General features: G+C 35.4%; 1 protein-coding gene across 8 annotated transcripts in view; it reads right to left on the reverse strand.

The window, feature by feature from the left end:
* SSBP2 (single stranded DNA binding protein 2) overlaps nt 1-24,832 on the reverse strand; it is a 400,682-nt gene that overhangs the window by 76,002 nt on the left and 299,848 nt on the right. For 6 of the 8 annotated variants that reach the window (XR_008707889.1, XM_055563007.1, XM_055563030.1 and 3 more), the window contains exon 5: nt 12,579-12,668. The exons of the other annotated variants lie outside the window; for them this stretch is intronic. Coding sequence is in view for 5 of the 6 variants with exons in the window: in XM_055563007.1 (XP_055418982.1) it covers nt 12,579-12,668 (90 nt within the window). In the remaining variant the exon portion in view is untranslated. The remainder of the gene's footprint in view (nt 1-12,578; nt 12,669-24,832) is intronic. 8 annotated transcript variants of the gene reach the window in all.

Consider the following 24,832-nt stretch of genomic DNA (forward strand, 5'->3'; position numbering starts at 1 on the left):
ATTCCAACTAGTATTAAACTAATTTAGCTCACAAAATGACATGCTTGTGCTGGCATATTCTGCTAATAAGCATAAATATATAGTTTATTTTCCATACATCTTAGATATTCTATCATCAACAACACTTAATGCACATAAAATAACTGTAAAGTAAGATGTTTTTTGGGCAAGGCTAATCCAGTTCAGCACAGAGTTATAAGCAGGTTGATTCTTTGGCTATAGATTTAGTCTAAGCATCCAAATTGCTCACTTCTATTATGGGTCTTTTCAAAAAGATGAGACAATTTCTCAAGCTTTTATTACCATATATTAGATACTGGTTTTTGGCAATGGACTTGTCGATTGTGAATGACCAAGCTTCCTCCAAGCTGCCTTCTGGTCTAATCAACTAACAGAAGTTTGAATACAATCTATAAAAACGTTAATAAACTGTTTTAGATCAATTTATATTCATAAATACACAAAAACACTTTTTTTTGGTGTCTGTGGGACAAGTAGCTGGAGTCCTATATAAGCTGAATTTGGCTCTGTGCTGCCTACTATCACTGACTCAAGTCACAAGGACAGATCAACCCCACATTATATAGTTTAAAAAAATCACCGTGGGTATGAAAATAAATATGTAAGATTTATAATTCAGGGTAAAGTATTAGGCTGACTCAAAAAAGAAGCCAAAACAATAAGTTTTTAAAATTACTCTTAATTTTTCATTGAAGGATGCAAAAGTATTTCCCTCTTCCCCAGCATTTTCCCTATTTTATATTCATGCTTCCATCTAAACTTGTTCCAGATGACAGTGTTGGAGATAGACACTTTAATTTAACCTAAACATACCATTAGGTTAAAAAAAAAAAAAATTTACGTTGTTCTTATCCTTCTGATATCTTGATATGCTAGGGAAGTTTCTACTGATTAAGCAACAGTCTTTTCAAATTCACAAGCAGTGATAACATTTGTTATAGAAACTTGCCTATGGGCTTGGTCTCTGATACAAGTGGCAGATTATTACATATATATATATTTACTTTCTTTAGAAATGAAATGTTATGCTTCATATTTGCTTGGTTACTTACCTGCAAACATGAAGTCTATTTAAAATTACTTATGTCCAAACTATATAGAATACTCTTTTCTACTGAACAGATTTTTACAGAAATTATTAATGCTCAAAAACGTCTGTTTTGAAACTAGAGCTTACTAATTTGTCTAATGCCAAACAGTATGAAAATAAGCAAGATGGGAGAATTCAAATTGAACCAAGTGAAGTGACTTCATCTTCAATTTAACGGATGCATTTTGAACCATGTGTCTTAAACAGATACAGAATAAATGTACAGAATAAAACTGAGAAGACAAATTTGAGCGGAGAAAATATTACTGATGTCAAAGTTATTTGTAATGTCAGATTATTTATAGAATATTAGAAATGACAGAGAACTGGCAGTAGTCACAGTTGAAGGTATCTTTAGTAAGTAATTCTGTTTTACTTTTTTGATAAGCATCCTACTGTGTACAAAGAATATCCGATTACTCTATTCCCTAGCACTGTGTCTTTAAACTCAAGATTATACCTGATAGTTGGGTATAATAGATAGTACCTGGCAACAGCCAATACTCTCTGCTCACAGGTGCCAGCAGAGTTGTTTTCTTTGTCCCTCGGCAGGGATGGACAGTTCATCATAGCCAACACTCATTTGCAGCAGCATTTCTTTGACCTCCCCCTATTCCCCGTCCAGTTACCACTTCATCTCTTACTTTCCCTTTAGAGCAGAACTCTTTGAAAGAGTTTGACACCCTCGTTGCCTCCAATTTCTCTCTTCCTGCTACATACTGAATCCACTTTTATGCGACTGTCACCCTCATCACTACATTGAAACTGGGCTTATCGTGGTCTCCAGTGACCACCTCATTGGGTCCAACTGTCAGGTGTGAGCCCTCAACTAATTTGAACTATCGGAAGCATTTGACACAGCTGATCATTCCTTATTTCCCTGAAACATTTTTCTTCTTGGCTTCCAGGCTCCCACAGTGCCTGATTTTCTTCCTAACTCATGTGCACCTCCTTCCCATTTTTCTTCCTGGTTACTCCTCATCTTCTTGCCTTCTTCATATCAGAGCCTTGAGATGCTTCTTGTGTCTCTCTACTCATTACCCTGGTGATGTCATCCAGGCTCACAGCTGTCAATATTATCCATATGCTAATAACTCCCAAATGTCTCAAGCCCAAGCCTCAGGCATAAAACTCCAGATCTGATACCTTTTGCTCTCTACTTGACATCTCTTGAATATCTAATAGTCACCTTAATCTTAACAAGTTCAAACTTAAGCTTCTGATATTCCTCTCATACTTCCTCTTGCAGTTTTACTTACATAAGTAAATAAATGTCAGCTCTGTTCTTCCAGGTGAACAGGTCAAGAACCTTGCAGTCACTCTTCATTTGTCTTTTTCTCTCACAACACATATCCAGACCGTCTCCAAGATCTGTTGGCTCTAACTCCAAGATATATCTAACTTCTCACCGTGGTTACCACCTTTGAGCCATAATAACCTCTTGTTAAAATTTTGTAATGATATCCAAACTGGCCTCTCTGCTTCCACCATTCCCTCCAATAGACAAATCTCAGCATAGCAGCCAAGAGGACCCTGCTAAAACCCTCCACTCAGCCAAACCCCAAATGACCTACAAAGTTCTACTTGATGTGGCTTTCTACTGCCTACAATTTTGTGTATCTGTCTTCCCCACTGACAGTCCACTATAGTTACTCAGGCATTTCAGTTGTCCCTGGATAAGGCCAGTCATATGCTGAACTCAGGGACTTTACACTGGCTGCTCCCTCAGTCTACAACACTTCCTTCAGACACCAGCTTCTTATTCCCTGACTTCCTTCAGGTCTTCACTCAAATAGCATCTTCTTGTTGAGACCTTCTGTGGCCAATCCATCCAGAACTTCCTCTACATTGTCAGTTCTTTTCTGATTCATTTTCCTCTCTAGTCTTTATCACAATCTAACATGTCTTATATTTTTAAACATTTATCTGGTTTGCTGACTGCCTCCCATAGTGGACTCTAAGTTGAGGGTGAGCAGGGGCTTCTATTTAGCTTATTACTGCAATAACTCTAGCATGGGTAAGGGGGGTGGGGCAGTCAGTATTTGATGCTGAATGTCATCAGCTATCTTAGCCAGTTGTTCTCAAATTTTAGCTTGTAAGACTCACTTGTTTAAAAAAAGAAAAAACAACAACAAAAACCAAAGGATTTCCAGCACCACGGCCCCACCACCAAGAATTCTGATATACTAGGAGGCAGGTGACCCCCAGGACTCTTGGCCAATGTTACACAGAACATGCTTAGAGAAACACTGTTCTTAGTCCTAACCCTTTAGATTTCTTACACGCTGTCATGATGATCATATTCATAACCACTACTTGTTTTTGTAAGTAAGGTTTGATTGCAACGGTGGTTGTTCAGTCACTAAGTCATGGACGACTCTTTGCTATCCCATGGACTGCAGCACACCAGGCTTCCTGTCCTTCACTATAGCCACGCTCTTCAGTCTACACAGTGTCTATGACTGCCTTTACACTACAACAGAGTTGAGTAGTGTCACTTCAGAGCCTTCAAATCCTTAAATATTTACTATTTGGCATTTTATAGAAAATGTTTGTTGACTTCTGATATAGACAGAAGACAAATTATTTCAGAACAATATCACCTAGTGATAAGTTGTTTTAGCTTTTTTAGGGTGATTTTTTTTTTTTTTTGCCACACAGTGCAGCATGTTAGTTCCCCATCTGGAATGGAATCCATGCCCCCTACAGTGGAAGCATGGAGTCTTAACTACTGGACTGCCAGGGAAGTCCGATATGCTATTTTTTCAAAAAGCTGAAGGTATTCTAATGTATACTTAGGCCAAATTTATCCCACCTATATAGGGAACTTGCAATATATTTAATATTTGATTTATATTTGATGGGCTTCCCTTGTGGCTCAGCTGGTAAAGACCCACCTGCAATGTGGGAGACCGAGGTTCAATCCCTGGGTTGGGATGATCCCCTGAGAAGGGAAAGGCTACCCACTCTAGTATTCTGGCCTAGAGAATTCCATGGGGTTGCAAAGAGTTGGACATGACTGAGCGACTTTCACTTTATACTTAATAATTCATTTCTTTATCTTTAATTCCCCAAAGAATGCTAACCATTTTTGGTTTTGTTTCTATAACAAACATTAAACAAAACACTAAGATTCTGTTATAAACTGTCTTTAGATATTTGTTATACATTTTTTGTTTCCCAGGGACCTATAATAAAAATGGACATATTCTGGGAATAATTTTCAGTAGTAAGACATTGGTCTAGGATAGCCAGGTTAACTTTTTCATAAATAACTCATTTTGGTAAATAAACAAAAAAGTAAGGTTTCTAACAAGAAAGTATTTCATTCTGTTCTAATTGAAAAACCCAAGTAAAGACTCTGAGCCCCTGGTACTCCCCTCTTTGCTTGTTGTCCATCTAGTCAAAACGTAGGGTCTTTAATTTGAAACTAAATTTTTTTTTAAACTTAAGTTACTCATGCTGAGAAGTTTTAATTTGTTCTAAGAGTTGAGGCCAGAAAAACTCCTACAACTGTAGGAAAGCATTATCAAAGCCAGCAGCTGTCAGGCACCTTTATTTTTTTAGGCTGCTTTTATCTTTATACTAGAGCAAGATTTGTTCTGTTCTTGGTATTTAGAATCCTTGTTCTTTAAAGATTCAAAATGACATTTCTAAGAAAATGAAACTTCAGCTTTATGTCTTGAACTCTGGTAAATAAATAACCTTCCCCACCTCTACTCTCCATATCCTAGTGTATTTAATTCCGAGAACTACTATACTTAATGACTGAATTTTAGACTATATATTAAATATACTGATAATGTTAAAAGTTATAGTTCAGTAAGTCAATTCAACTTGTGATATTTAGCAATCATTCAAATTAAGAAATGATACACTTCCTAATCTTTCAGTTTGTTACCTGAGGTCAAAGATGATATCTACAACTTCTGAAGAGAAGGAAAAAGTTTCTCTTGGTTTAGAGTATTTCCTAAGACTAACTTCTGAAATAGACATAATCAGGAGGGATAAGAGGAAAGGCAAACCATTAGGAGAGAAGACAATCGAAGATTAATAATAGAAGGGAACTATTTAAGTATATGTGTAAGTAAGGCATAGACACTAACTATATGTTAAATAATAGGATAAAACAAGTCCTCTGATAATAAAACAGTTGTATTGTAAAAGTCTGAATATGAGGAGCAGAGCAGAGGAGTATACTTAGTTATGAAGGTTCCCTGATAGCTCAGTTGGTAAAGAATCCGCCTGCAATGCAGGAGACCCTGGTTCGATTCCTGGGTCGGGAAGACCCTCTGGAGAAGGGATAGGCTATTCACTCCAGTATTCTTGGGCTTCCCTTGTGGCTCAGCTGGTAAAGAATCCACCTGCAATGCGGGAGACCTGGGTTTGATCCCTGGGCTGGGAAGATCCCCTGGAGAAGGAAAAGGTTACCCACTCACTCCAGTATTCTGGCCTGGAGAATTCCAGGGACTGTATAGCCCACGAGGTTGCAAAAAGTTGGACACAACTGAGCAACTTTCACTTTCTATGTCCAGAAATAAGTCAAATAAATATATACCTCCAGAAACATTTAATGTTGTAAAAACATTTCTTCCTGTTTGTCTTTTTAAGTTGCAGTGTTAGATTAAGTAACTATTTTTCTCCTTTTTGACTCTTTTTCCTTTAAAATATTAAGAATATCATTATTATCTTGAGTTTTGTTTTTGTCTTTGGTGCTTTATAAATGTCACTTATATTGAGCTTTTTCTAGCCAATAAGAGTACCATGAAGAAAAGGGGAGATTTATTTCTATTTTTTTGTACTTCTTATTATGTTATTACTATGTCAAAGCATTAGGTCAGCTTGCGACTGTGCAGTCTTGATAAAAATAGAACCTTTGGAAAATATACCCAAACAAGTAGAGACACTGGCAAACCACCACTAGATGGCAAAGCCGCTTTACCATTGCTGATGCTCTGCCTGTAAACAGACTGTGACTTACAAACGTGCTGCAACACAGGTTCCACCATATCAGAGTTTTGATCAATTTGGATTTTAAAATATGGATGGCCACCACAGTCTGAAACTAAATTACTTGGTATACTTTATCTTAAACAAGTATATATAATCTTATTCATGTCAAACAAAACCTTACATTTACAATCCATCATCAGTATATTATTAGTTTTCAACAGTTTTCAGTAAAGACTACATGTAGATCCAGTGACTAAGAAGACAGCAAATGGATCAAGATAAAAATCAAAACGCAATATGGTACACGGTAAAAATGAACAAAAGGCGACACAGAATTCAGAATTAGAAATTTACAAGTATATCCCACATTAGTGGCACACTCAAAGATACCTACATTAAACCTATTAAATATACATAAATATTATTGTGTTTTCATATAAAAGTTATAGATATACTTAAAGTGATACAAACAAGATGTGGTTTTCTTAAAAGTTTTCTTGTGATAAGGGCAGAAAGGAGGAAAAATAAAGTATTTTTCACTCCCCCAGATTTTTTTTTTTGGTTGCAATCAGAAATGCTTTAATTAGTATAAGTTATAAAAAAAATATGTTTAAATAACTACAAAAAGTTATAATAAGTTTATAAATAAATGAATTTTAATAAGTACAAATAAGTATAAGTTCTAATAAATTCACAAGAGAAGATTTCTTATTGCTCAAATCTAGAAAATTATAATACTTCTTAAGGTGACAGTTAACAGTCTATTTAAATAAAAAAACATGAATGAGAACTTTGTTTATAAATGCATTTAACTAAACTATTTTACTATACACAAATGTGAAGAAAATCTAATTGGTTCAGGATTAATGCTGCCTATTTGGTAAAATTTTGCCTGATTTTTAGTATGAATGCTATGAGAATGAATATATAGCAGACTGAAGCTTTTAATCCATGATTCAAATTTCTTAGCATACAATGAAACTTGCGAATAATACTCTGGCACTGGGACAGGAGAGCCATAGCACAGATTTAGTTCAAAGGGCCTGTTATGCGTATTCATACCATGCCGCAGTACTGTTATTTTCTTCCACCAAAACTACCAAATGGCCACTTTTACTATCTTCCCTCTGACCCTAGTAACAAGATTCCTCAACTTAAGAAAGTTATTCTGAAGTTATTCACCAGTTCTGTGGTAGGTCACTCTGAGAATTTATAGCATTTCTTATACAAATTACTCCTTTGATAAAAGACTCCAAGTAAATGAACGTGCCTTACTTCAAATGGCTTCATTTTACCAAACTAACACCTTTGTTTGTATGTTCAGCTATACCCCTTGATTTTACTTAATTGAGCTCATACTCAATACAAGCACTTCCATTTCAATAAAAAATGGCGGGTTAAGGGTTTATGAGGGTTTAAGTCTGAACCATGTTGCTACCTGTCACTAACAGATGCTAATCTAGAGACTGTCTTCCAGGATGGACTTATTAAATGTATAGGGAATTAACCGTATTTATTTTGGAGTCTAAGTTAACTGTATTCTTGGGCTCCAAAATCACTGCAGATGGTGACTGTAGTCATGAAATTAAAAGACGCTTGCTCCTTGGAAGAAAAGCTATGAACAGCCTAGATAGCATATTAAAAAGCAGAGAGATTACAGTGCTGACAAAGGTCCGTCTAGTCAAGGCTATGGTTTTTCCAGTGGTCAAGTATGGATGTGAGAGTTGGACTATAAGGAAAGCTGAGTGCCAAAGAATTGATGCTTTTGAACTGTGGGGTTGGAGAAGACTCTTGAGAGTCCCTTGGACTGCAAAGAGATCTAACCAGTCAATCCTAAAGGCAGTCAGTCCTGAATATTCATTGGAAGGACTGATGCTGAAGCTCCAATACTTTGGCCACCTGATGCAAAGAACTGACTTATTGGAAAAGACCCTGATGCTGGGAAAGACTGAAGGTGGGAGGAGAAGGGGAAAACAGAGGATGAGATGGTCAGATGGCATCACCAACTCAATAGACATGAGTTTTGAGTAAGCTCCAGGAGTTGGTGATGGGACAAGGAAGCCTGGTGTGCTGCAGTCCATGGGGTTGCAAAGAGTCGGACACTTGAGCAAATGAAGTGAACTGATTCTTCATGCAGTTGTTATGAATTCACAGATTTAGAGTTTGTAATAATTTCATTTGGTAATGTATTTGTCTATAGTTATAATGGAAAAGGGGAACTTCTCAGGTGGCTCAGTGGTAAAGAATTTGCCTGCCAAGCAGAAGACATGGGTTGGATCCCTCAGTCGGGAAGACCCCTTAGAGAAGGAAATGGCAATCCACTCCAGTATTCTTGCCTGGGAAATCCCATGGACAGAGGAATCTGGCGGACTACAGTCCATGAGGTCACTAAAGTACATCTTATGATATGATCACATACTGAGTGAAGCTCAGAATTGTTGAAGATGGTGAAGCTTTATGCATTAATTCAATGCTTTCCTGGTCTAGCACCATTCCAACTGTCCCCAAATAAGCTTTGCACTTCCTCACTAAGAATGGGAATTCAAAACTGATTTCATTCTCTGCGTAATTCTTGGACGTCACTATCTCTATGGAACTGGATTAAAAACTGGTACGTGGACTTGAATTATCATTGTCTTGATATGTCTACTTACAGCAGGCAGCTACTCTCCATTAACAGGCATTGTGGCCAGAATCATGCTGAAGGACAGGAAAGTGATGTTGATATTTAGGAAACAGACCCTGAGCCCATCATGATATGTACCAAAGACAACATACTGCTGCTTTTTAAAAAAGGTTTGATGACTTGAGTTTTCCAGTATTTCAGAGAGGCATTTCTAGGGAGACTGAACATACTTAAGCCTACCGAATAAGGAAAATGAATATTTAAAGGATTAGCTGGAATGGTGTCCCTGGATAGAAAGGGATGACGTTTATCATGCTTAAGCATCTTTAAAACTTTTTCTACCTCCTATCTTTCCTAACTAGATAAAGACATGAAAGTTTTCCAAGGGTCTAAAGTAGGAACCTCAGAATTATCTTTGATTTCTGCAAGTCCAACTTGTTTAATCAACTAATGCCTAGTGAGCATAACGATGCATTGCTTCTTCCTCCCCAGTGCTGCTGCCGTTGCTCTTAAATATTAAGGGGTCCACAGAGCCTCTTTCTTGAGCTACTGTCACTGCCATCCAGCTGACCCCCTGCGACAGCCTCTCTCACGGGTTCTGTTGCCTTCGCTCTTCTTTTGAGTGTTAGTGTTTTGGGAGCTCAAGTACACATCCCTTTACTCTCTCATTCTGTACTTTCTCCCTGAACAGTCAGCCTACACCTGTGGCTTCAGGTCCTTGATATGATGACAATCCTGCAACTTTTATCTGTAGTCTAGATCACTGTCTTGGCCTTCAAACCTTTATGCTCATTGGTCTGCGGGATATCTTTAATTGGAGGTCCCACCTCAAATTTTGTGGTCCCTATCATCAAATCTCATGTGGATTACCGTAACAGCCCCCCTAAATAGTCTCCCTACTTTCAAAACTGTCCCTCTGCAATCCTCGCTACATCCTATAACTGGAGTGATTTTTCAAAAAAATGCAAATAGGAATAGGCCTCCGTCCAGCTTAAAACCCTTCAATAGCTTACTACTGCCTTTAAGATCAAGCTCAAACTCTTAACTAACCTACAAGGCCCCTCAGGGTTCCTTTGGAGCCTCATTGCTAGTCATTCTCTCTTTAGCTAATAACTAAGCTCCAGTTTTGGGGAATTATTTGGTCTCTGCTTTCTTGTCTGGGTCTTCATAATTTATTTTTCCCTCTTCCTGGAATGTTCTTTTCATCTCTCCCTGCATCCTTTGCCTAATCATCTTTAGATGCCAACTTGGATTTATTTACTGTTTTGGCAATATTTTTCTGACAATGGCTCTCCCAAGATTGAGTTTGGTGGCCTTCTGATTTGCTCTAAAAACACACACTACTCATTTAATATAGCCATTTCTTTCTAAATTTGAATTGCCTTTTCTTTCTCATTCACCACAGTGTACATTTTTGAGGGCAGGGATTTTGTATACAACTATATCACAGGTGCTTAACAAAGCGTAAATCTACCCTATAGTTTGAATTCTGGTCACTGCCCTTCTTAGAGATGTCCAACAGCTCCTACAAGCCTAGTGAATAATGACTCAAGTTCTTTACACGGCACACAAGGCCCTTCTCAAGATGCTAGAGTTTATCTTCCAATTTCATTTCCAGGAATTCCTGCCTGCCTCCCTCCTCTACTGTCCATTCATATTTCGCTGAACACCTCTGCATAGGTAAATCTGATGCTTCCATGCTTTTGCTTATATTTTTCCCACTTTCTAGAGTACTGTTCCTCTGATTGTTTTCTTGGAAAACTTTTTCAAAACCACCTTTAGCTCTAGTTCAGGCAGACTTAATAGTTCTCTTCTCTAGGTCAACATAGAACTTTACATTGTTTCAACATATATCTTGCTATATTACAGTTATTTATTGTCAATAATGCCTCGCTGGTTAGACAGTGAGCTTTAGGAAGCTACATATAGACACATTCATGTTTAGATGCCTGCCATAGTGCCTGACGTCTACTGGGAGCCAAATGTTTATCTAATTGGATTAAAACAAAAATTAATTCTGTTTCAACTACTCTTACCAAGACTTAGGCAGAAGGCAGGTAAGGGAAGACTGGCTCATTCTACAAAATGTGAAAATGAATATGTATAGGTTTATACATCTTTGCTTGACCCTAGGAAGAATTTGGCTTCTTTCCGAACTCATCCTCTTTTTTTTTTTTTTAAGTGCCACTTAGAGAGCTTCTACTAGCTCTTGTAAGTAGGTAAACTCTTCTGATTTACTCCCTAACTCCAATCTATCCTTAGCATGAGGAAAACACATAAAATGAGCTAGAAATATTTTATGAATAATGATCAACAATGAACATTGGCTCAGAAGGTAAAGAATCTGCCTGCAATGCAGGAGACCCAAGTTTGATCCCTGGCTTGGGAAGATACCCTGAAGAAGGGAATGGAAAACCACTCCGGTATTCTTGCCTGGGAAATCCCACGGACAGATAGGCTATGGTCCACAGGGTTCCAGAGTCAGACACGACTGAGCAACTAACACACACACAACATGAACTTTAAATGGTAAAGTCCAGGGCAGGAGTTCAGAGAGCCTTGCCTTGAATCCCAGTCCTGTGACTTTCTGACTTTGTACAAACTGCTTATTGTGCCTTGGTTTTTTTATTTGTGCAATAAGAATGATAAGATTTACTTTACACTTAGGTTATTGTGAAGATTAAGAGTTTATACATGTGAAACATTTAGAACAAAAACATGGCATACAGTAAGCAGTTACTAAGTGTTAGGTTTTATTATCTTAAATAGTGATTAATTATATGTTCCTATATTTTAAGGTGCTTCACCACAGAATGTGAGTTCTAAGACTTTGAATATCAATATAAAGTAGCCAGACAAATAAGCATATCCTAAAGGACTTTACATTTCAGAGTTAGTACTCAGTTCTAATTATGACTTTTTTATTCAATTGCTGTACTGTGGAAAGTTACTTATTTTTCTGTTTTCACATTTATAAGTACATTGATCTACTCTGTAATGATGGTATGTATCAACACATGATTTTCAAGAATCTTGAAAATACAAAACACAAAAGTGACAAAATAGTTTATAAGTACCCCATGTAATTCATTAACAATATTGCCTATTACATTAATTCCCATACTGCCTTCCAATCGTAGCTCTAACTCCTAATTTCTTCCTAATTTTCTCAAAGGGTGTTATAAAATTAACTATGTAGTTAAACTTCAGAATCTACGTTGGTTTGGGTTAGAAAACTGTCAGATTTAAATGTGGATGCCATAAAAGTAATGTAATTTAAAAAATCATTATTATATTTTGCTAAAATAAATGTGCTTGTTGCAAATGTAAAATACTAACATATGCATTTTAAAATCTGATTTTATGTTATGTAATGATATTGATAAAAATCTCAGTTTAAAAGCCACAAAAATGATTCTATAACAAAAATACTTTGTTATAGCCTATAATTTTGATAAATGAATAAGTTATGATTTAGCCATAGTGTGAAAGTACAGCCAAATCTTGATTATCTTTGGTCTGTGGAGATATGGATGGCTTACATAGTTAAAATCCATGTATTATTCTAAAACCTCATCCATTAGCCTTTTCTTCCACCAAATCTTCACCACATTAGCTTAATGGGCTAATTTGCACTTAAGCCACCTTTCTTACTTGAACAGTGAAATGGCAAAATAAATACACGAATAAAAATTGGACAACAAATAAAACACTGGAGGGAAGGGCTAATCTACACACTAAAACAGATCTCTGAATAATCAAGAGTTGGCTGACAGTATTATGTTTACTTTAAGGATTACAATAGCCTCATTCTCCTTTGTATCTTTCAATAAAATTGAACAGGAGTTCCTATGCCTTAACAGTCCTAGTCAGAGTTGCTCTGAGTACCTGAAAGAACCCTGGTGGCACAGGGCCTACTGGCATGCCATCTCCTGGGGGAATGTTTCCTAGCACTGGACTGGGAGCTGCTGCAGCACTCTGCAAAGAATAAAGGAGAAACAAACCTATATCATTACAGAGAAGGCACAAAACCAAAGACTGATGATAACAGACTGTAGGAAGGGAAGCTTTTCATTCCTGGGAACAAATATTGGTAATTTTCCCCACTCCAGAGGTAAAGTAAGATATAGTAGTTACTTTGGTATACGACTAAGTTATTTGGTTTAAACAGATCTCTTTAAAACTTTTTAAAGTTACAAACTATAATAAGATGCTATATTTGAGTGATATATAAAAGGCAATTATGATAAAATGATAGAAATTTAAATAAATGCTTTAAGGCAAAGACTTATGAAATGGCAACAACCAATAGGTAAATAAGTAACAAGTTTGAAAATGATGGTTGTACGAGATGGAAAAAGGAACTCTGTTTATATTAATTCTCTGTCTATAGGTGGCAACACTCACTTTATTCACTTTCTAATATAAATACTATAATTGGTAGCCAAAATAGATAGCAGAAGTAGGGTGGTGAGGATGAAAAAGTAATTAGGAGACTGAATAAGAGAAAGGAATTAGATTTGCACAGATTAGTCTCATATAAACAGATTATAAAAAAATCAGATTGAAAAATTCAAAGTCTACTTTACTTGCAAATGATTTCATGGAATCCTACAGCTTCATAAAATAGGAATATGAAAAACTTTGGGATAGGCTCTTCGTAATTGAGTCAAGGTTTTAGATTTAATTCTTACATAGAGCAGTAATACATACAACTACTTTACAACCATGGATTTCATCCCTCAATCTGTTTAGATACATTACAAATCCCAAGAACAGTCAAGAAGGGATCAGAAATATATTAAAGACAGATCAGTATGAATCCAACAGTTCTGTTATGAAAGTAACTCAAATCCAAGATCTAGTATATTTGTTATACTTATCTCCCATCAGTTTATTCATTCATGCATTAATATTCCATGAGAAGATGTAATATCTCAGTATATTTGCAGCATATATTTCCCAGTATATAAACTGATAATATACTAAAGTATGTTTATTCTATAGTACTGGAAGTTATTATCAATCAAGGCCAATGATTTTGGTCTTTCCCGAGAAAACCTAGATTTAAACTTGGTTATCTAAAGTGTTGTTTACCTATGAACACCAAAATTCTAAACTTCTGATAAAACACTTAAGTATTAAAGAAGAAATAGTATTTCTTAGGTATTAAGATTAAACATCAATCTATTATCCCATTTTAAACAAAAACATGCAATTTCATTCAAGTGTACATTAATTGAATACATACCATTTGTCACATATTGTTGTAATTTGCATTTTATATCAACACTTGTGTTTTTTTAAAAAAATTAAAGGCAAATTGCTTTCTCATTTTAACTAGTATAAAATTTTCATATACAATTTTAGAGTAAGAGAAAACCTTACCAAACATTTATCTTCTTTTAGTTAAATATATATGGTTACAGGCAGATCTAGGAAGAAAGATTTGATCTACATCTTTTGACAGTCAATTACTATAATGGGGAAGTTGCTCTTAGTACTAAAAGTTAGACATAGGGTGTCACTATTGTTCTAATTAATTGTAGAACAGAAACCTTTTCTGTAAGAAAAAACTTACTTAAAAGAGACAAGTTTGTAAACCACACTCACCTTTGCTTTTATAGAAACGTACACTACAACTCTGAGCCAGTTTACAAGAAAAAAACAGAATTTAGTGAATTGCTGCAACTGCTTAGTGCTGTACAAATATGCTATTCTCTTGTAATTCTTGTTGCCTAGCAAGTATACTGGGGCTTAGGTGGCTCCGTGGTATAAACAATCTGCCTGCCAACGCAGGAGCTGAAGGAGACACAGGTTCGATCCCTGGGTTGGGAAGATACCCTGAAGGAGGAAATGGCAACCCACTCCAGTATTCTTGCCAGGGAAATCCCATGGACAGAGGAATCTGGTAGGCCACAGTCTACAGTGTTGCAAAGAACTGGACATGACTGAGCACAGCACAGGACAGTAAGTATATTAAAAAAGCTTTTGCCTATCTAAAGGGAAAAATATTTGTTTGTATCAAAACTAAAACTTAACAAGTAAAGATGTTAGGTTGTCATTGGCTCCTTTATTTTTTCTCTCTTCTTGGAGGTGGGGGAGAATTACATTGTTAAAAGGTATAAAATATACTAGTTTTTTCTTCAAAGTCCTTCATTGTATATGTTTTATAAGGGCTTTTTTAAGCTAGTATTTAAAAATGAAACAAATGACATAGAAGATTTAAGCAAGTTAAATCTGAAATACTTTTTGAATTTTAATTTTATGACTTCAAAATTATTTAATAAATTCAATCCAAATATATCTTGCCAGGACTCTCTTATCAAGCTCTACAACATAATGGCTGACACAATAGAAAAAAAAAAAAATCCTTGTCTTTTTGGAATTAACATTCTAGTGAAGGGGGAAAAACACAATTAGTGCTATGGAGAAAAAGAAAGCAAGAAATAAGAGAGTTCCCAGTTAAGAGAGTAGGAATTATAATTTTAAATAGAATAGTCAGAAATGAATGAATCAGCCAAACAAATGGATCAAATTATGGTGACTGATTTAAATATGCTTCTTACTCTGTCATTGGGATCACCTTCCTACATTTTAAAGATGTCTTACATATTTATATTTTGCACCTATTCCTTTACAGTGTCATAAGAACTATTAGAAAATTTTTCTTTCATAATATACTGTGGCCATAACAATAGAGATGTCTTGAAAATAGTTTTGTAGCCACATTCTAGTACAGAGCATGATGCTTTGGTTTTCTGGTGTAATAGCAACTTCTAGACTTGGCCTAAGGACATAAATTGAAGTGAACGGAATACTAGTAATTATCAAGTTTATTTACCCAGTACAAAGCACTAGCGTAGAGCATTTCAGTCCAAACTTCACTCTGTGGATCACAGTTTTGAGCTCAATTATCCATCCATTCTTCTGGGATTTACTGACAAGGGATAATTGCTCCCTTTGTTGTACTGTGTGGACTCAAGCTTAGAGGACCATTTGGTACACCACGGTAATCAATAACAAATACTAGTCTGATAATAAACACTAAAAAGACACAGTAAATGTTACTCTAAGCATTGGAAAACAGTGTATTTTTCAAACTACCTAAATTGCTCATTTATATACAGTAGCAATACAAATAATATTAAAACATGCTTTGAAACTGTAAGCCACAGAAGAATCAGGTTTTAGGGATTAAAGCTTTATGTAGAAGGGCGAAATACCGCATTTCTTGGGTTTCATGGCTGGAATTTCTGAGACTTGTTTCAAATTTACTTCCAACTCACGAGACAAATTTATCTCATGACTTGAGGATCCACAAAAATTTTGTTGGTTCTAACTTGTAAAGTATGTATTATTCTGGGGGTGGGGGTGGTGACTGAATTACAAAAGGACAGCAAATTATACTAAGAGCTACTACAAAGCATTAGCTTCACTGGATTTGTGTGAATTCCCATTAGAATACCATGGAAAATCCTTTATATATAATATATCTGCAATTATTTAGGGTTGACTTTTTATGTTCTCTCTCCTGTGAAAAAGACAGACATATAAATAACATGGTTTAAAAATATTTCTTCTAATTAAGTGAATATTTTTGGAGCAAATGTAAAAATATTAATTACCATTAAAACATTTTTCTTTTTACTGGTTTAATTTATATGATTTTAATATATACTTTCAGGTTTGTATTTTCTAACTGCTCTTAACTTACTTTGCCACATGACTTGAATTTCAATGCTTTTTTGAAAGTGAAAATTTTACTTTTAATTTTAAAAATATTTTCCTAAATCACTATCTTTACTTACTTTTTATAAACACAATATATTAAATTTGATATTTTCAAATGAAATAAATTATGGAACAATTATTTGCTTTCCCAAGGAAAATATTACAATAAACTTTAAAGAGTCACCACAAAATAAGTCTTCATGTTGCTATATATTTGTCTCCTTTCTTGGACTTTGTGTTTTCATGTCTTTCTACCTTGCAACAAGGCACAAGCCAACCTATGCTCCTTCCTCATGTTATTTACTTTTCCCTTGTATATGTGTCTAGCACCACTTCCCATTTTCTCTTCAATGCTATTATATAACTGAATTTTAATACTATTTTCATTCTCTAATTCCCTATTTTTGAGTGTAAAGAACAGTGAGGTATGCTGTTATTTTATATTTTCCTTTTTTAACAATCTAAAATAAAAGCTAGAAGAATTCTTATTTTAACCTTAGTTATTATCACTAGTAGCCTCTGGTAGGGAAAAAAAAAGTTGTATATACTCTTGTAAGAAAGTTTCAAAACAACAGGCATAAAATAAAATTTTGCTTAAAATTAAAACTAGGATGCAGTCGATTATAAAATACATGTTAAATAACTAACAGTTTTAGTTACTAAGGATGGTACAGAACCAGCTGCCTAGGAATAAACTGGGAATCAAGACATAAAATCTACATTTGGTAGAAAAGGAAAATGATCTTTAAAGTATACATAAAATTGTGAAGGTAATAACAGAAACTAAAATAGTGATATACTTATTGGAAATTGGAAGAAATGAGTAGGACGAGACCTGGCAGAGGATTATTGGTATTTACTCATAAGACATTTGTGCTATTTTTAAGGCAGATACAAGTATTGTTTTGAGAAATATTTAAACTGTTGATACAGTAGACTCCCTTGTCTATGGGGGATAGATTCCAAGACCTTCACTGGATGCCTGAAACTGCAGATAGTACTGAACCCTGTATATGTTTTTTCCTATACATATATAATTATGCTAAAGTTTAATTTATAAATTAGGCACAGTAAGAGATGAACAACAATAACTAAAAATAATATGATTATAACAATATACTGTGATAAAAGTTCTATGAATGTGGTCTCTCTCCTTTCCTTCCTCATTTCTGGCAGTGGCTTCTTCATCAACAGATGCAGCTCTTTTGTAATTTTTATATTATTTGATCTAAACCTATTCCTGCATCTGTGTAACCATCCCTTACTGGCAGAAAATGGCTTGTTATCACCTGGTTCAGAGGATCTCTTGCTGAAGTCCTGTTCATGTCTTCCAGCCACAAATGTTATTATGCCTTTTCTACGTTAACTGAGTGCTCATCATGCACTGTGGCAGTTTAAGGTGTGAAAACCAGCACAGATGTCTTTTTTCCTTTGTCACAATTTCATAGAAGACTTGTTCTTACCAAAGATCTTAGCAACCTCAGCATAAGACTGCTTTTCTTTCCTTATTAAGTCTATAACTTTCAACTTTTCACGTAAAGGAAGCCTTTTCCAACTTCTTCTGGTGTATCTGAATTGCTCACATCACTACTGTTGTGCTTTGGACTATTAATAAGCAAAGTAAGGGTCACATGAACACAAGCACTGTGATACCATGAGAGTGGATTTGATAACCCAGACAGCTGCTGACTGATCAATGGGTGGGTTAAGCTGGACAAAAGAATGATTCATGTCCTAGGCAGGATGACGCAGGACAGGGTGAGACTTCATCACACTACTCAGAATAGTGTGCATTTTAAAGCTTATGAGTTGCTTATTTCTGAATCTTTAATTTTTTTCAGATCCTGGTTGTCTGTGAATAACAAAAATTGCAGAAATCAAAACCGTGGTTAAGCATGGCTCTGCAGTAGTTTTTCTGTCTTCATAATTTTAATGCAGAGCACAGTTAAATACTTTGGCTATTGGTTGAAGACATGTTCTTTACCATACTAAGAAATATTTCTATGCTTGGTGTTTTTTAAACAATTTTCAAAGGTCAGGAATAATAAGAGACACATTGCCTTTTCATATTTGATTGGTGTTATTTAGTTTTTCTTTTGGGAAGCATGATATAAGTACTATATATTGACAGTTTTCTTAAACCATCATTGTATTTGAGATAAGCCATGCTTGATTATTATGGATGATCCTTTTAATAGGCTAATAATTTTATTAGCTATAATGTTTTATTTAGGATCTTCATATCTATTTTCTAAATGAGACAGGTTTAGAAAATTCCTTGCTAGATTATATTTTCAAATTTAAGCATTAGGATTATTCTGCTTCCTCAAAATGGACTGGATGACAAACTCTTTTGCAATGCTCTGAAGAAATTTACATAATATGGTGTTTATCTACTCTGTGAAGTTAAAAAATATGCAGTGATAAAACTGCCTGAATACAAAGGCAATTTTGGAAGTAATTATGGTCCTTATTATTTTTTATATTTTTTTATCTTATTTACTTCAATTCTGTTCATTTATCTTTTCCCAGAAAACTTCATTTCTTTGGGACTTTTTGTTTTATTCATATACACACTACTTCCACATGTTTTAAAAAGGTCCTCTGTAGCAGCTCTGAGAGCGTGCAAGTAGACCACCAACATCTGTCCTTCGTCTTTTCCCATGATAAGAGAAAAGTAGCCAGGGACCACAACCCAGCTACATGATGCTGCTCAGTCTCCGTTGCTCTCACCAAGAATTAAGCTCTTACTAATGTGAGCAAAAGGGGTACACATCATTTTCTGGATGCCTCCTGCTGCTGCTGCTGCTGCTAAGTCGCTTCAGTCATGTCTGACTGTGCGACCCCACAGACGGCAGCCCACCAGGCTCCACCGTCCCTGGGATTCTCCAGGCAAGAGTACTGGAGTGGGTTGCTATTGCCTTCTCCTACTTACTTTTAATTGCAGATCCAATTTCTGTCATGCCTATAAGACCAATGCCCTGAACAATGGCGGAGGCCCCGCTAGCCTTAGTCTCTGGATGACTCTGGAGCACAGCCTGCCTACCTGGCCTGGCCTGACTTCCTGAACTGCTGGTCCTTAACAGAGGTTGACTTGCTTTCTCCTAAATTGAATGAGTGTTCTCATCATTGTCATCATTATCTTTGTCAGGAATTGTTCTATTAACTCACCTTTTTTTCCTATTTAATATATTTTACTCTTAAAATTTTTTTTCTACTTTCCTTTGTTTAAAAAAGTTTTTATTTTCAAACTTTTTAATAAATTAGTAAATATTTTCTCTTTTTTAAAAAGATAAATAATATGAAACTGAAAATTTGGCTCTGAATTTATCCTTGATTGCATCTGCAAGGTCTGATGGTGGTATTCATGGCTTTTTCCCTAGATCATCCAATAAATACAATTTTAATTTTCCAAAGAGTTACTGGATATAACTGGAAACCAAAATTATACTGATTAGATGATTTAGAAAAAAATGAGAACACTAATATCAAACTTTGTACATGTAACCAAAGATATACTTTAATTTATAAATGGATGGAGGTTTTATTTTCATTTTTAGTTTCTAGTTTCCCAAGTGTGCCCAGGTAAGACATACCATGGGCTTCCCAGTGGTAAAGAACCTGCCTGCTAATGCAAGAGATGCAGGTTCCATCCCTGAGTCAGGAAGATCCCTGGAGGAGGGCATGGCAACCCTCTCCACTATTCTTGCCTGGAGAATCCCCATGGACAGAGGAGCCTGGTGAGCTGTAGTCCATAGGGTCACACAGAGTCAGACATGACTGAACTGACTTAGCATGCACGCAAGATACACAACTTTTGTATTTAGGAACTTTTGAATAATTTTTATATGGCCTAATCAATGGTTGATTTTCATAATATTCCAGGAATACTTAATAAAATATCCATGTTCTTGGTCTACATTTTTATCCATTTGCCAAATACCTTTATATTGTCCCTAATTTTTGTCCTCTTGCTCTTTCAAATATATATATAATACCCTACAACTACTGCTTGTCCATTTAATTTTTCTTTTTCTTGTTTAATAATCACTGCCTTGAGTCTATTTGTCCTAAAATTAATATTTCAAGCTCAGCTTTTTGTGTGCTCATATATCAAATCATCTCCCATCCATTTATTTTAAAACTTTATGCTATATTTTGTTTAACTGTTCCACTTGTCAGCAGAAAAGGCCTCTAATATGCATCTAATGAGATGTCCTTTAAAGCTAGAAAGAAGAAAATAAAAAATAAAAAAATAAAAAATAAAAAAAAAAGAAAGAAGAAACTTTTCTCCATCTTAAGCTTTAAAGGTACTAATGTTAATACAAACAATACTGTTTACCTTTCTTTATGAAAAATGAAGGTGGCTTTCTCTTATTCTACATTACCCTCTTCTATTTCTTAACCCTCATTATAAACACCTAGAGTTTTAGGTATAAATTTTTGTCTTAATCACCTCTTCTTTCAGTAATAATTTTTACCTCTACATTCAGTTTTATAATCAGTTTTATACTTTCAACATAAAAAATAACTCCAATTTTGTCTAGTTTTTTCCCTTTCAGCTTAAAATAACATAACTGTGCTCCTCATATGAGTTGCAATTTGCATACATTTCTTAGTTGGCTAGAGGATGTATGAATACCATTTCCCAAATCCTCATATGTGCAAATACCTTTTTAAACTCACATCAAAACTACAGACACCACTGTACCACTGTTGTCTGGTATTAATGTTGCTGAGAAGTCTGATGCCATCTGATTTTTGTTCCTTGGGATGTAAACTGTTTTTCTCTTCTAAAGATATGATGGATGCTTTCCTGATATTTCTAACTCCCAGTGTTTCAATTCCATAGGTATTGATCTCTAAATTTCTTGTCTAGTGAGATGTGAACCTTTTCAGTGATTGTATCTGGGTTATTTTTTTCTAATTACAAAAGTTGAGGGGAAATTTTTTTCAGTTAATAGATGTAAAGAAAAGATCTGGCAAATCTTGCAAATGTTTTTAGCATCTAAGTATATAGTTATGATATTTTTGATAACTTCGGAAATATGTTTAGAAATCATGCTAGGACAGGATTTTAGCAAGTTAATAGTGGCGTGGAAAGGCTTCCCTGATGGCTCAGTGATAAAGAATCTGCCTGCCAATGCAGGAGATGTGGGTTCGATCCCTGGGTCAGGAAGATCCCCTGGAGGAGGAAATGACAATCCACTCCAGTATTCTTGCCTGGGAAATCCCATGGACAGAGAAGCCTGATGGGCAACAGTTCATGGGGTCACAAAAGATTTGGACATGACTTAGCAACTGAACAATAGTGGCATGGAAAACTGGTCAGTACATTTGTAGAAAGCACTTCACATGCATACACCATGTGCTATAAAAAGTAATACATTTTGATTAAGATCTTTCTTTTCAGATACTATCCAGTATAAATTGTGAACTATGAGAAAAACAGTGTGCATTAAACATGTTCACTGTCATAAATTTATTGTAAAAAATAGTCAAATTTAATAATAATATAATACTTCTATAAATTGCAGCACAAATAAGTGACAGAATATTTCAACCATCAAAAATCACAGTTGCAAATGGAATTATTTGGGAAACAGGAGTTTATTTATGATATTAAAAAGGAAGCGTTAGTCACTCAGTCATGTCCGATTCTTTGCAACCCATGGACTATAGCCCACCAGGCTCCTCTGTCCATGGAATTCTCCAGGCAAGAGTACTGGAGTGGGTTGCCTTTTCCTTCTCCAGGGGATCTTCCTAACCCAGAGATCAAACCCGGGTCTCCTGATTCTTTACCATCTGAGCCATCAGGGAAGGTCTTATTTATGATATACTACTATTAAAAACATTCCAAATACAGAAATGGGTATATGATTATAATTATGAAAATGGTAAAAAATTATCTATCAAAGATGGTGGATACAAAAAATTAAGTGTTAGAATGTTATAACTGATAAACTGTTCACACACTTTCTGAAATTTCATGTTTCTGTTTGTAATATAAATAAAAATTACAATAGGTTAAAAATACACACTGCCAGTTTTGTCAATAGCTATAAAAACAAGACCAAATGCTATTAATAACTTAAGACAAACCTAATCCCTAATTTTAAGTTTAAATGCAGACATTTCTAATTTAAAAAAGACCTCTTATTTCAATAACATATAAAACAGTTTAATTTTCAGACCGTGATGAACCAGTTGTTCTGTTTTGGAAAGTTAGATCCTAGAAACAATCTAAAAATCACTTTCATTATTGCCGGGCATCAGTTTGCTCTGTCTTCATAAATTCATTTTTAGTGTCACATGCTTTCTACTCTAGTCCACTCCACTTAGTCACCCCTGAAGAGTCCAGAGAACCAGCATCATGGACTACTGTTTTAGGCTTGTTTTAAAACTATTTTATAGGTAGTTTTCACAAAACTTAATTATCCAGGGTATAATACTCAAACCCTTTAGGCTTCCAAAAGAGGGCGAGACTCAGAAAATAACATTAAAAACAAAATCAAAAGTAGTTCCTGAGTACTCAGAAACACAGAATGTAAAAGAATTGATGTTAAACATTACAGCTAATGTTTGCCATGCGGAAGAAAAAAAGTGCTTTGATTTGGCTGGTAATTTCTATAAAATGCTACCTTTTTCACACAAAAGGCAAGAAGCATGGGAAATATGATAGGCAATAGAAGGGAAGCAGCTAGTGATGCTAAAATATGTTTTAAGTGCAAGAGAAATGCAAAAGGACTCTGATAAACACAGTGATGATTTCATTCCTAAAGAATACTTTAGCAGGCAGACTTTGATTTAGTTAATTTTCAAAACAGCAGAAACCATCATATTTCATAGTTCAGAAATCAGCTTCCTTAAATTCTCTATTCAACTTTAATCAGAAAAGGTAGATTATAAGAAAAATGGCTGAAAAATTGGCAGATTTAGTTGGGTGAGGGGTATTGAGTATTCACTGTATTATTTCTAAACTCTCCCTTGAAATTTTCAAAATAACGTGTAGAAAAAATATGAAAACCTGAAATAAGCTAATGAAGTTAGGCTGCAGTAATGTAAAATAATTCAGCTTATACATGTAAGACTGTACTTCTCAAGATGAACTGAGGGAACTCTTCTCTACTTGAACTGCACCACTACATGAACTATTCTCTACTTCCATATTTTCAATAACTTTATAAGGGGAAAAAAAGAAAAAAAGCGGACATAAAGAATCTGCTTTGAGACAATTTATTTCCAGGTGCTATCTTCGCATCCGTACATGCAACCCAAATATTAGGTACCTACTATGTGCCTGGGGCTGATCTAAGTTGCACAGATTCATTTTGATCACAAAGAATTTTGAACCTAGTATGATGATACTCCTTGAAATTATGAGTTGTGATGAGAACTCAAATAGCATATAAAATTTTCTGTTTAAAAATGAAACAAAATGGGGACATTTTAGTCAAACGCTTACTAAAATAACCTTAAGCGGTATTTCAAAATACCATAGTTTAAAGGAAAAGCAAGGAAAAAGTGTTAGGTTTTTAACCGTTATTGATTCTGGTCGTTGCCCTACTTTTTCCTTTTTGACTTCAAAGCTGGACGCCTTTGTCTTTTTTCTACACTATTGATTCAGTAAAAAAAAAATCCCTAGGTTTCTACCAGTTTGGGGGTCTAGGTATTTTAACTATTCTTATGGTAAGAGAAATTGGACAATCAAAGTCATCCCTTGGCAAAAAATTGCTTTCCTGGCAACGGCAACCCACTCCAGTACTCTCGCCTGGAAAATGCCATGGACGGAGGAGCCTGGTAGGCTGTAGTCCATGGGGTCGCTAGAGTCGGACACGACTGAGCGACTTCACTTTCACTTTTCACTTTCCTGCATTGGAGAAGGAAATGGCAACCCACTCCAGTGTTCTTATCTTGAGAATCCCAGGGACGGGGGAGCCTGGTGGGCTGCCGTCTATGGGGTCACACAGAGTCGGACACGACTGAAGCAACTTAGCAGCATGGTAGACTAGCCCCCCATAAATACTCATGGGTCATCCTTGGAGTCTGTGAACACTGTGGTTTCTAGAACCTGAAAGCAGTCTCTAGCTGATTCCTACAACCACAAGGAACTGAATTTTACCACCAACCAACAACCTACTTAAGTGTGAAAGCTGATTCTTCTCAGAGCCTCCTAATAAGAACCCAGCAGGCCCAGACCTTGATTTCAGCCTTGTGAGACCTAAACAGCCCAGTCAACCCTGACTTCTGACTTAGAGAACTGTGAGATAATAAACTTGAAAGCTAATAAATTTGTGGCAATTTGTTAAGTCATAAATAGAAAACTAATAACACCCTTCCTCCAAAATTACTATTTCATTTTGAAAAACATTTTTCAGGAGGCACCTAGAAATGAGGGAACTCTCTGG

Source organism: Bubalus kerabau, chromosome 1 (assembly GCF_029407905.1).
Source record: "Bubalus kerabau isolate K-KA32 ecotype Philippines breed swamp buffalo chromosome 1, PCC_UOA_SB_1v2, whole genome shotgun sequence".
Lineage (NCBI taxonomy): Eukaryota > Metazoa > Chordata > Mammalia > Artiodactyla > Bovidae > Bubalus > Bubalus kerabau.